The sequence below is a fragment of the Cydia strobilella genome, chromosome 22, assembly GCF_947568885.1.
Source record: "Cydia strobilella chromosome 22, ilCydStro3.1, whole genome shotgun sequence".
In the NCBI taxonomy this organism is placed as follows: Eukaryota; Metazoa; Arthropoda; class Insecta; order Lepidoptera; family Tortricidae; genus Cydia; species Cydia strobilella.
The window spans coordinates 639,380-653,708 of NC_086062.1; the positions used below are offsets into that span (position 1 = coordinate 639,380).

The 14,329-nt window shown below is 36.3% G+C and overlaps 1 protein-coding gene across 3 annotated transcripts in view; it reads left to right on the forward strand.

Annotated features, from left to right (window-relative positions):
• LOC134751577 (zinc finger protein rotund-like) overlaps nucleotides 1-14,329 on the forward strand; it is a 243,087-nt gene that overhangs the window by 50,916 nt on the left and 177,842 nt on the right. For 2 of the 3 annotated variants that reach the window (XM_063687050.1, XM_063687052.1), the window contains exons 2-3: nucleotides 4,629-4,713; nucleotides 5,101-5,228. In XM_063687050.1, coding sequence (XP_063543120.1) covers nucleotides 4,629-4,713; nucleotides 5,101-5,228 — 213 coding nt within the window. The remainder of the gene's footprint in view (nucleotides 1-4,628; nucleotides 4,714-5,100; nucleotides 5,229-14,329) is intronic. The other variant, XM_063687051.1, reaches the window with a different exon arrangement.

Consider the following 14,329-nt stretch of genomic DNA (forward strand, 5'->3'; position numbering starts at 1 on the left):
GCCAAAGAAATTGTAACTACTAGTGCTGCTAATATTTATGATAAACCCGAACGAGAGAAATCCCAAAAACCTAAAAGTGGAATCTTGAGCGTTGCAAGGATTTCCAAGCATGAGTGTCAAACCTAAATATATGCTTACAGAGTGAATGCATCGTATTACTTTGCCACTCTTGTAGATGTTCATCGGTTTTTGAATAATATAGATAGCCTTTACGAGCAGCTGGTGTGGTAAACAATTTTTCACCTCAGCAGCTCGAACTTTAAGCTTTAAGCTTTCGAGCTTTAAGGTAGTCTTATGTAATACAAATTTAATGTATTATAAGGACCCATTTGCATGCTGCCAAAAACAGCTAAAAAGGCTAGACCATGTAACTTGTATGATATCTATATAAAACCCTTTTTATGTGCAAATAAATGATTATGATTATTATTATGATTATGAACAAGCCTACTTTCGTCACGTCCTGGAGTGAGGAAAGTGCGGGGAGTGAAGAAAGTGCAACTTTCCTCACTACAGGGAGTGAAACAAAGTAGCTTTTTAATTTAGTAAAGGCCATGAACTGCCATTTCATACTTTTTTTTTCTTTGTATTATTCTGTGTAATTCTAAATACATTTTAACCTTTAATATGTTCTCACTACTGAGGTGAAAAATTGTGTGCAACACGAGAGCAAAGTTTTTTTACATCTCGTGTTTTTGAGTCCCTCGCTACGCTTAAGATTCTGACTTAGACTCGCTTCGCTCGTGATTCAATTATAGAATCTTTCGCTTTCTCGAAACACTTGCAAGAAAAAACAACTTTTCTCTCTTGTTGCACAAATAACTATTTCATATTATTCCAGCCGACTGTACCGCGGCGAATGTCTCCACAGAAATATTTTTACCCCGCCGACCTAGATCCAGAATACTCGGTCTAGATTATCGATTTCAATTTTATCACCAGCCCCGGTGTCTTGAATCCAAAACAGTGGAAAGGTCGGTGGAGGACCTAGTTTGGAGATCTTTCTTTTATACTTCTGTAGGTACCTAAGTGAGACACTAATATTAGTGTTTTATCTTTTTTGTTTATGACAATCGCTATTCTTTATATACTGAGTCAAAGTTAAATTATGATTTATGAATTATTTCATAAACACTATTAAGTGTAATAACTTGACTAGATTTAAGTGTCCAACCAACATAAATAATAATATGAAAAATAATTATTGTAAGTTCTAGTGGCTTAAAAATGTGTCCAACCAACTCATTCGTAGTCAACAAATTCCAATAAGAAATAAGAACCAGATTTAAATTCATGGGCGTAAAATCTGTATAGGAAACTATAAAACTAACAAAACTATGTTCACAATGAAACTAAAAACACGCAAAAGATCACGGATCACAATAAAAATTTAATAAAAAAAACTAATAACATGGCGCAACGGAACGGGTGAAGATTTTAAAAATAGTATCTGCAAAAAACTAAGCATTTCTTTTTACAGTTTTGGTCCAGAATCTCCTAACCCAACGATAGTTCCTAAAAATACCTACTTTAATTATGAAGATATAATTATTTTTCCTTCGATATATAAAAGTAGTGTAAAGTGATAAATATATTAGTATAAGTGTTCAACAAAAAGCGATCGAAGAAAATAATGTCCGTGACAGTTTCAAACTCAAACGTGTTTATAAAAAGCCCAATGAATCTACCGATGAAGACGGAGTTTGAAGAATATAACGGTGAAGACAACGCCAAAATGGATCAGATAGATAATAACTCAAGCGATGCCAATTCAGAGTCAAGCGACCTAGAAAACAACGGACCTAACGAAGAAGCTAATAACACAGCACTAGATTTTACTGAAAACGCGTTTTCTCTTCACCCGGTCGCAGATTTTATTAAAAAAGAGTTCCTACCCGATTTTGACTTTGCGAATCCTTTCCGAAATCAGAATTTTACTTTTAAAGATGGCTTCCAAAATGCACGTTCTCCATTTTTGCTGCCGACGCAGCTGTATAAGAATTTCTTGGCGAGCCTTGGGAAGAGGAGGAGGAACGTGGCTGAATGCTATTCGTTGTATCAGAGGAATATGCTGTTTTCTAATGGATTCGGCTTGGAGGTGTCTGATGATGAGAATAATGTCGACAGGACGACGGAGTCTCCTGATGAGGTACTTTAAGAAATAGTCTGTTTTTTTAAAACTCTTTATTTACATACAAGATATATACAGTGGTACTACGTAAACGAAGTTAATAACTAGCTTAAATCTAAAATAGGCCCTTGAGGCATTGTACCAAGGATGCTGGAGGCATTTCCTCGCTATATCGCAATGCTGATACGTTGTGCGAGGAAGCCGCCAGCTCTTCTTCCGCTATAACAACAAATACTAAAAAGTACGTCACGCCAATTTAGTCGCGGACAGAAGCTAATACACAGACAGACATAGATACATTCGAATTTATAATATTAGTATGGATAGCACGCAATAAACATTTTCATCGCTCCCGAGTGTATCAATTCTATCGGGTCTGGAAGCAAAAAAAAAGCGATAATTTCTAGAAAAGGGCATCCATCCTGCGGCCGGTCAATGATCTATGCGCGCCGCGGTATATCGTCATTGCTGGGGATAAACGTGGTTTTTACGTTTCTTTACTTCAGTTTTTACTGTATTATAGCTGCAAAATAGCATGGAAGCATAATTAATGAATTCATTCAAAAAGTGGCCATGCAATGTTGCTGCAGGGTGTAATTAACCTTAACTTATTAACAAATAGTATCTATTTGGTAGTTTTTAGTATGTTTTACAAATTACTCAATCAGTCTAATCACAGTACACAGTATTTTTTGAAATCTTACGTATTTTTCCTTTCCTTTCCATACTTCTGTCAAAGATTAATTTAAATAAAGGCATCATCTTACTTATACAATACCTAAATGAAATAAATAAGAAAATAGAACTGAAGTGAGCAAATTTAGGTGTTAAATAGCTACCTATAGGTACCTAATAAATAACAAGATGTGTGTAACATTAGTGGTAGTGTTACTCGTTTGCACGATTCAAAATTAAGGCTACTTTCGAATTGAGAATTAGATGATTCTTATGGCAGGCTTACATCACCTCTTCTGTCGCAGCGCTGACGCGGGTGAAGTCACTGCCAATACCTTTTTTGCCATGCAAATGTCACCTTAAAGGGGCCCACTGATTATCAGTCCACCGGACGATATCAGCCTGTCAGGTGGAGCAAAATTTTGACAGTTCCGAACAACTGACAGGCCGATATCGTCCGGCGGACTGTTAATCAGTAGGCCCCTTTAGTCTGCCTAATAAGAATTTAGTCTATATTCAGTTTTCCCATTGAAAAGGTTCGTATCCTAGAAATCTGCCAGACAGGTAGAAAATAGATACTGTCTACTTTGGGTTAATTCTATGAAATAGGAACAAGTTGCAATAACTCATAAAAGCAGAATTTTAAATGTAATTAATATTTCAATTTAATAGTTTAGTTAAATTTTATTTATCTTTTAATACAATGTTCATACATATGTATGTACCTACATGTATTGTAACACTCATCTACTTGAATAAGTACCATTTTTAATTTCCTTAGTTTTTTTACTAATGTGGTTCTCTATTACATTTGTCTATATACATTAGATCATACTAGTATTATTATTAGAGATGTTCGACACTCCAATTAAGAACAGTAGAAATATAATAGACAGTTTCCAATAAGATGAAATGTTCCAATAAAAATAATTTCCTCTCTGTTTACAACTTATTAGAGAAATAAACTCCTTTCTATCAATATTTTGTCAAATAATAGTTGAATTCAATCAATAGAATATTGTCAATCAGTCAATTAAAAGAAATCGATAACGAATGAGCAAATACTACTAAACAGACTATTTAAAACTCTAGGTCCATGGGGTCCCAGCGCGCACAAATTGTTTGCAGAAATCGCGAAGCGTCTGGTTGACGTAACTTGCATTTATAATATGCCCGCGACTTCGTCTGCGTGTAATGATCATGATGATAATGGATAAAAACTACTCTGTCCTTTCCCGGATCTCAAACTATATCCATAGCAAATTTTATCTAAATCAGTTCAGCGGTTTAAGCGTGAAGAGATAACTGACAGACAGAGTTACTATCGCATCAATAATATAATATTAAAGTAGGGTTTAATCCCCCTCAGTAGACAACCGACAAAAACTCTTGCAAACAACACGTTTTTACAGAACACATTATTTGTTTATACAGTTTTTTGCATTAAACTAGGCAAATGGCACTTAAGAAGCGGAACTACTTATTGGCTGCAACTGCGTTTTAAAAGACGGCGACTTAACAGATTTTCTTGGCAGCTACGTAGGCGAACGGCTGAATTTTTAAACAACCATGTTTGTGATAAAATCTTTCAATAGATATTTCGGTTTCCGCGATAGTTAGCATGAAATATTCCTTCCTTCCTTCCGCGCTCGCGGTCCGCCGGTAGACTGACTACGAGCATTGAAAAGAGCTTGGAATAGATGTAAAATCCGGTAAAACTGGTCTATTTCATGATCTTGATAAATCCTCGGTGTGCTCTTTTGTCGCTCATAGATTGGTCCTACCCTGAATGGTGATCTTAATGCGTTTATGTTTGTTCCAGAAGGCAGGCGCCTCGTCTGCGTTCGTCTGGAGCGGGGGAGGGGGGCAGGAACAGGCAGCTCCCCAGCCCGCCGCCGTGCCTACAGGTAATTTATTTATACATTTCTAACCTAACCTGTTTGGACTTCACTATTAAATAGCCCTATTTCTTCTTCTTCTTTGGCGTTTCACTGTTGAGTGTCGGCGCGACGAGCTTCACAACAAGCCGCCATTATTCTCTGTTGGCTGCCTTCTTGGTACATTTGTGTGCCAATCCACTGCAGTTTTGACCTGGTCCGTTCACCCGCTGCCCAATAGCCACATCCCCTGGCGTCATACTTGGCCAAGGAAGATGAGGATGCGATATTGCATAAGAGATGACAGACGCTGCTTGATGCCGAGTCCCTAAGTTATAATTTAAAAACTCCACTCCTTCGAAAGCACCGAGAATCTCCCTAATATCTCAAGAGGTCTGTAATCTATGTTGTTTGCAGGCACGTCAGGCGGCGGCGGGGCGCAGGGCCTAGTGCACTGGATGTCGGTGATGGCGGAGCACATGGGAGGGGGGCACCACGACCCCTCCCATTACGCGCTGCCACCGTGGAACAATGGCGGAGTCGATGTGAGTACTTTCATTTATTTTATTAATTTCGTAAAAACATTATGCGCGTTTTCACTTAACTGTGTACCTAACGGCCGTTTACGGTTAGCAATCGTCACAAATACCCATACATTTCGTCACGAAACTGACAGCTAGTCGTGACTTAAGACTTGTCGCGCTTTAAAATACAAGTTAAAATTAAATGTCCTTATACTGCTGAATGGCAATTCCGATCCTTAGGCCAATGAATGTACCAGCCCTAGGATCTCTGGTGGTGTCAAGGAGCATCTTCTTTAAAAAATTAACTAAAAATACAATTTTCACTCTTCCATGCATTCAACCCACAGTGTAAGGTCAGCTAAATGTCAACATTTTTGTAGGAACTATCGAAGTCAATACGGGCAAAAGCATACATCTATTTCCTATTAATGTTACGTAATGTTTGTTAGATTTGTATGATTATTATTTTCCAGTAAGAAAAAAAAAACAAGTTAGACTCATTAGACTTCTTCTTCTTCCTCGCGTTATCCCGGCATTTTTGCCACGGCTCATGGGTTCCGCTTGACAACTAATCCCAAGAATTGGCGTAGGCACTAGTTTTTACGAAAGCGACTGCCATCTGACCTTCCAACTCGGAGGGGAACTAGGCTTTATTGGGATTAGTCCGGTTTCCTCACGATATTTTCCTTTACCGAAAAGCAACTAGTATATATCAAGTGATATTTCGTACATACTCGTAAGTCCCAAAAAACTCATTGGTACGAGCCAGGGTTTGAACCCGCGATCTCCGGATTAAAAGTCACACGCTCTTACCGCTAGGCCACCACTGTTCCTAAGTCAGTCAGAGTTAGCTTAGACGGACACTATTATTTTGAGATTGTCAAGTTTACACACATGCTATCATAGACATAGTATATACAAGTAGTTATAGACACGCCAACGAGCGACCGGGGGTAAGAGAAAGAATATTCATATAAAATTTGGGCAGCATAGGATTTTATCTCTTTCACTCTTATAAATTTCGGTATTTCGCCATCGCCTCCTACCTATGATGCCACCCGGTCGGTACAAAGCATGGTACTATTTTCTCTTTCCTCTTATAGGAATCGCAATAAGACTATCTTTCTCTATCAAAGAGTGTCAGGACCTTGCATGCTATGGAATGGAACACTGTCTGTCACGTATCGAGAAAGTACGTAATATCATTGTCAAACCCTTCAAGCTTGCAATTTTAATAGCGGCTAAAACGAATAACCGAATAACATCATAAATCTTTAACAAGTCTCCTGTCAACTGTCAACGCAGGCTGTCAAATTCGGTCAAACGCCTGTCAAACGCAGACAAAACGGCCGTCAGCTTTCTAGCCTACTGTGCGTTCGTGCGTGGCTTGCGTGCGTTCACTGATAAGGCAGATTGATATGATATGTACTTGATAGAAGTACAGTAGGCGCACTTGGCGATTGATTCAGTCTGTATAAAAGAAAAAAAAAACCCTATTAAAAGAAACGAATGAAACGTTTTTGATAAAACCACATTCAAATCGGTTTCCTCAAACTGGGGACTTACGGTGCCACAGACAGACACACATACATATAGCGGTTAAAATTATATCACCCCTCTTTGTTGGCATCGGGGATAAAAATACGTTTTATTGATTATTTGTAAAACTGGAATTCATCGTAACATCATATACGTTTAACAATCGGGCACAGAGGCGGCGCCCTACCGCGAAAAATTCAATTTGTTTCCTTATTTGCCTCTCTATCGCTCAAATATGCAAGTGTGATAAAGAGGCTGTCAACGTTTTTCGATTTTTCGATGTTGGCAGTAGGCCCTCCTCAGACCTCACATTGTCAATTTGTGAATGTGATTCCTGTGACTTAAATTACACGATATTTTGCATTTCATAGGTACCACTACGGATATCACTAATGTTTACAGGTAAATTTGTAAACATATCAAAATCCTAAGTGATGCTCTTACCATTAATAAGAGACACTGACGTGACGCTTTCAACATACAGTGTGAAAAGAATGAATGGGCCCTGGAGGGAAAGTGCCTTAAAACCTTAAGTTAGCTCACTTTGCTCAAAGGAAACATTATTTTATCTTTAAAAGGAAACAAAACTACATTCAAAGATTTTTGAAATTCGCTTGTTTCACCCGGGAATCGAACCGACTAAAAATTAAAAAAATAAACACGCTATTTTATTATACTATTCAATACAGTTAATGTTAATGAAAACATTTCTCCAATTAAGAAACATTTGGCCTTACACTCGTCTGTCGTACAAAATATCCATAAAATCAAATATTTAGTATTCAAGAATATTTTTACTCAATGAAATGAACACAGTTTTGACAAGTTTGGCCTAAAAATTAACATAAACAAAACTAAGATACTTATAGCTTCAAAACAGACTTCGAAAAATACCTCAAATAAAGACCAAAGACAAAACCCGATAATTTTAAATAATAGCACCATAGAACAGGTCAAATCATTTAAATATTTAGGCAGCATAATTACTAGTGACTCCAGATGTACACAAGATATTACTACCAGAATAGCGATGGCTAAAAAAGCTTTTAACACAAAAAAGTGCCTATTTAAAGCCCGAATATCAGGCAATATACGCAAGAGGCTCATAAAATGTGGTGCTGGCGTCGAATGGCAAAGGTCAGTTGGACGGAGAAGAAAACAAATGAAGAGGTTTTACGCATGGTAGGAGAGAAGAGGAGTTTGTTGAGAACCATAGAAAATAGAAGAGGAAAGATGCTTGGACACCTGCTACGACACGACGAATTTATCAAGAACATAATTGAAGGGAGAGTTGAGGCAAGGAGGCGGAGGGGCAGACCAAGGAGAACATACATAGATCAAGTAAAGGAAAAACTCAACGTCGTGTCGTATCAGGCTGTCAAGGAGAAGGCAGAGGACCGACACTTATGGAAATCGCTCCACCGACAAGAGTATAACTCTTAAATATATGATGATGAAGAATATTTTTAGACAAGCAAATATGAAAAAAAAATTGAAAAATCTTTGAATGCAGTTTTGTTTATTGAAAAAAATAAAAGAATGTTTCCTTTAAGCAAAATGAGCTTACTCCACATCGCATGAGGCTTTGAGGTACTTTCCCTCCAGGGCCCATTAATTCTTTCCATACTGTATGACTGGTGACCGCCTGTTGTTACTGGTTCTATTTTTTCTTTAAATATTTCTTTGTAGTTTTACATGTATGTAAAATGTATAATTTTGGTGCAATAAAGAATATTTACTTACTTACTTACTTACTGGTGACGTTCATATACCAAAATTTTGTACTGACGTTAGACTATCTATACTAATCAGTGAGTAGATTATCCTACTGTATTTCTTAATGCATTATCATGGAAGACGGGCGTGGTTCGCAATGTTATTCGTACAAGTGTAAATAAAGTAATTTTCATGAAATAGCGGCGGTTATCACGCGTAAGTAATTTCAACGTTCCTTATATCAGTGCATAACATAGCGACATTTACTTATCATCCATATTGGATTTGCAGATCAAATAATAGTAAGAAAATTCCCAGTAGGTAGGTCATCAAAAGCAAATATCTGAGGGCACGGCAGTGCCCACGCCAAGTCGAGCAAAACACTCTTTGTTTTGCTCGACTCGGCCGTACCATCCTTTTCTCGAAGCCACTCAGGCCATTTTCAACGTACTGTATAATAATTATATAGTACGTTAATACATACTATAATTTTTTGACAGCTAAAGCTAGAGCCCTGAATTTTCAGTGACGTATAGAGCATAACATGATTTAGATATATTTTCAATAACATGTAATTTGAACATGCAGTTTAAGAATTATTGCATGTCAAATTTCCTTAGTTCTGTCACTGACACACGATCATCATAATTCTAAGGTACTTCTAGCAGACCCACAAGTTCTGTTGTAAATAAAGGTATCTAATATTGTTACGGTTTTAACACCCCCTGGCACTGACTAAAATAACCGACTTGTCACAGTACATCTAAAACTTTTTTGTAGTAGAAGAATTGCGTTGCGAGACTTGCATCTTTTTACATGTAATTGGTGGGATTACAATACAATGTGCTTATGAACGTCAAATAAACCGGCTATACCCTACACTTCTGCCTCGAAAGAGCGCTTTCCAATTGATAAGAAAACCTTATCACGCAGGTGAAAACAATCCGTAATCATAATATCATAATGGAGCTATTATAAAACTCGCATTTTTTAAACCAATTCGCGCTTGCCTCGACCAAAGAGGATATAATAAGACGGAGTTATGTCTATCTTTGCCTCGACTAACAAGCCTATTCGAACGTACACTGACATTAGAATGATAATTGAATCATGTTACTTAGTTATCGTGAGTCTCGCCCGCGCCAATACATGTACGGAAAAGTATGAGTCAAATGCGCGATAACTGAATGACAACAGTTAGATATCATTCTAATATCAGTGTACCTTCGAATTGGTATTTATTTCACAGAAATCAACTGTGTTCTATCGTGGTTCTATCAAATATGTTTTGACCAGTAAATCCATCAAAATAAGACAAGATTAAAGATCGATCTTATGATGGTTACGGTACGTAGACGATTCATTTTTTTTGCACTAATGATAACGCTTCGCGCCTCCACATGTGACGCAAAAACGACAAATTGTTCGATTTCTTTCGCCTATGCTCTTAAAAAAACGCTTAAAAACCATTATCACTGCATAAAGATATGTCTCTTTTAATTACAGTTGTCGTGATATGTGTTTCTAATTCCTTATAGGGTAGTGAGATTACCGCCTGTATTGGCGACAGGCATTCGCTTTTTGCCAGACTTTTTGCTTGAAAGCGATCTATTTCAATCAACTGTGAAAATGCTTGGCGTTATACCAAAGATAATAGTGTATAGAAAGTTACTGTTATATTAAATTTTGTAGTCACAATAAATTTACTGCCATCTATCGACACAAGATTAAAACTAAAAATTAAAATGTATAAAAATATCAAAAAATGCTTATATACGTAGATAAATGTTTTTTTATTTTTTTTAGACTGATATGTGTTAAAATTGTTAAATATCAAATGGTGTCGTTAACGCCATCTACCCGAGTATAGGCCAAAGGTGTGGCGCCATCTATTCTAGTATAACTTTTTCTTGATTTCCGGGGCACTTTTTTCCTTAGACATCTTATACGGAGTTGCATATATTTTTGGTTATACAGTTATACTTAATTCAATTTACTTTCCGTAACGATCCGTATATTGGATATGTAGTTGGAATGCTTCAGATTTTTGCAGTTTTAATAAACACTAGTTTCTGCCCGCGACTTCGACTGCGTAGGATGATGATGATTGATAAAAATCTTTCACCGTACCAAATTTCATCTCAATTGCTTCAGCGGTTTAAACGTGAAGAGATAACAGACAGACAGACAGGTAGGCTGTTACTTTCTCATTTAAAATATTCGTAGGGATTAAAAGACTCTACACTCGGGAAATTTTGTACGCCATTTGTACTACCGTGTATTTTACGAGTACGATAAAGATTAATTCCCTTTATTCTTATTTTATCTTGTTTTTACAAACAGAATCATCATAATGAAGGGATACCTTTACAAATGACTTGAGTTTATAACAAGTTAAAAAAATAGGCTAAGTGCGATTCGGACTCGCGCACGAAGGGTGATTTTTATGCCGTTTTTTGCGTAGTACGGAACCCTTCGTGCGCGAGTCCGACTCGTACTTGGCCGGTTTTTTAATAAACTTGGCGCGAGGTCTGCATCTCATAGAGCTACTAGTAAAATAACACAAGGTTCCAGATTCAAACACAAACTTAAAGCTCCTGGGACTTATGAGGTCAATGTCTAACCATTTACTATTTTAAAAAAAACCGGCCAAGTGCGAGTCGGACTCGCGCACCAAGGGTTCCGTACTTTTTAGTATTTGTTGTTATAGTGGCAACAGAAATACATCATCTGTGAAAATTTCAACTGTCTAGCTATCACGGTTCATTAGATACAGCCTGGTGACAGACAGACAGACGGACAGCGGAGTCTTAGTAATAGGGTCCCGTTTTTGCCCTTTGGGTACGGAACCCTAAAAAACAGAGGGATGATAGGGTTGAACAATAAATACAAAAACCGTTTACAATCTACTTAATCGTATTCAAACATTCAATTCATTTTGACATAATGTAATTAAGTATGATCTCTTCTGTACGATTTTTGACGGTTGACTGATTTGGCAATAAATCCTGTGAGTTTTTTATCTGTGGGCTTGTTGGATTAATAATGATCTATGCGAAATAAATAGATCGTTGTGTAATTGATTTTGTACCGGTAGTGTTTGTCGTGAGAAAAGTTTAATTTCAAATTGGCTTATGATTTAATTGTTAGCATTAGAAATGTCGAGTGTTCTGTTAAGTTTAAAGTAACCTAAATCATAAGCCAATTTCCAAAAATAAATAATTTTCTAAATTTATCTTCAAATTTGTTAATATTTTGTTTTTAATGTCCATTAATACATACACACACAAGTCTTTTTGAGTACTCTGTAGATGGGATTTGTGTACATGCATTACACATTACACATGCTATATACATTTTTTTAATTTCTTACGCCTTTTTGGGACTTATATTATATGGTCTGGGAAATTAGATGTCAGTAAAAAAACGCGCCTAAATAAAAAAAAAAAGAAAACTTAAGCCCGAATCTTTCATATTATTTCTTCACACATTTCACAAATTTAATCTAATTTCATGTGTTTATAGAAAAGATAATAATGTATGTACTAGATGTAGTGCATAATTATTTTCCATCGTTTTTCTTTCACGGAAACGTACGAACGTGTCTTCCTATTTCAGTCAGTCTCGGTACAAAAAGTACTGAGGTTGACTGAAGTAGCATGACAAATACGAACGTTTCCGAGAAAATACGGTGAAAACCAATTATTCATCTGTACTTGCGCCTAAAATGCCCGGTGCTTAAGCTTGCCTATTTTCGAAATTTAATACTTTAATAAGTGTAAATGAGTTAAAAATTTTACAGCCGCTTGTAATATAGTCAAAACTTTACTAGTTCATATATTAAAAATAAGAATAAAAATAACGATGGACCATCTTAAGCAAAAACACGTTAGTATTCATGTTTTTCTGAAAAATTGGACTTATCCAAAATGCTCCGTAAATGTGAAAAGTTTCTAACACTTGTGAAATTTTGAACATTTGCCAAAACTTTAAAGCTATTCTATTTTTAGTAAAGATTTCCTGAAAATGGGACGTAAAGGCTTAGATGTCCGTTATACTAATGTATTAACCTCGTGAGTCTAAATGTATATTAAAATGTACATATTCATTGCAATCTAATTTGAACCTTTCATGAAACAAATAAAGTAGCATTTTTTTGTTTGTTTCACTACGTTGTAAAACAAAAGAAATTCGTTCCAATTTACTTATAGAACAAGGTTCAAACATAGAGTAACTTATACTAGAGCGGTACTGTCATAGTCAATTTTGTAACCCCAGTAAATTCACTGCCATCTGTCGACACACTTTAAAACTAAAAAAAAATATTTATAAAAATACGATAAAATGTATTTAAATATGGATAAATGATTTTTTTATTTCCATTAATTATTTTTATGATTTTGACCCAAGTTCTTTCACTGATATGGGTTAAAATTGTTAAATAACAAACGAAACCGTCAACGCCATATATACGACAGTAGGCCAAAGCTAGTAGCGCCCTCTGAACGAGAATCAAATTTTCTTGATTTTCGAGGCACGTTTTTTCCTTAGACTGTATCCATCTATTACGGAGTTATATCTATCTTTGGTTCAAATTAAAAATTGAAAAACTTTCTATGGTGGGTTTTACGAGGTTAACAATAATTTGGGTGCAATTATTTTTGACAACTTTATCAGCGTAGGTACATATTTTGTTATTCCAATAGTATGTTATAATTGATTATTTAATATTGTAGACTAAGGCTTCGATTTGTTGATGTTAGTTATTACTGAATTAATTTGGTGTAACTGACAATTTTTTTTCACATTATGCAATAGTAAACCGTAAAACAAAGAACTAAATATTACCAATTAAAACTAAAATAAACAAAAAACCGGCCAAGTGCGAGTCGGACTCGCGCACCGAGGGTTCCGTACTTTTTAGTATTTGTTGTTATAGCGGCAACAGAAATACATCATCTGTGAAAACTTCAACTGTCTAGCTATCACGGTTCATGAGATAGCCTGGTGACAGACAGACAGACGGACAGACGGACAACGAAGTCTTAGTAATAGGGTCCCGTTTTTACCCTTTAGGTACAGAACCCTCAGAATCCACTGCTACATTGTATATTGAAGTGCCTTCTGGATAGTTATACAATCATAAAATCATCTTAATTCATGTTTTCCTTTTAAAAATTATACTTATAATGAAATAACAAGTTTATGAGCGACGTATTTCGATATCGATTTCTAGATTGCGGCTCGTTTTCGAACAATAACCTATTATGTAAATACCTCATGTATTTGCGGTCGTATAATGTTAATTCAGGCGCCGCCGGTTTTTCTACTTCAGTTTTATGTACGTCGAAGTCAAAGATATGTGACGTTCAACGTGTAAAGGTACCTTTTGGCGCTAGGCGCTAACGTCGCGTAACACCGTATTAATACCTAGCGTCGTTAATAATAGCGTAAGCACCAACTGCCATAGGGACCTTTATCCATGGATCGTCACATATATTTACAATTTACGCCTTATCATAAAGGGGTAAAAGGTGCAAAAGTTTTGACATATCTTTGACGTCGGTTGTACTTTTATTTGTAGAATAATTAGAGGGGATCCGTACCCAAAGGGTAAAAACAGGACCCTATAACTACGCTGTCCGTCTGTCCGTCTGTCTGTCACCATGTATTTCTGTTGCCGCTATAACAACAAATACTAAAAAGTACGGAACCCTCGGTGCACGAGTCCGACTCGCACTTGGCCGGTTTTTTCATTTATTGTGTCATTAAAATAAGTACAATCGTGTATAACAATATTTACAGTGTGAATTGTAAAACTTGTTTTTCTACGAGTTTTAAATAAAAATCTTGATATTTTTAGGGCT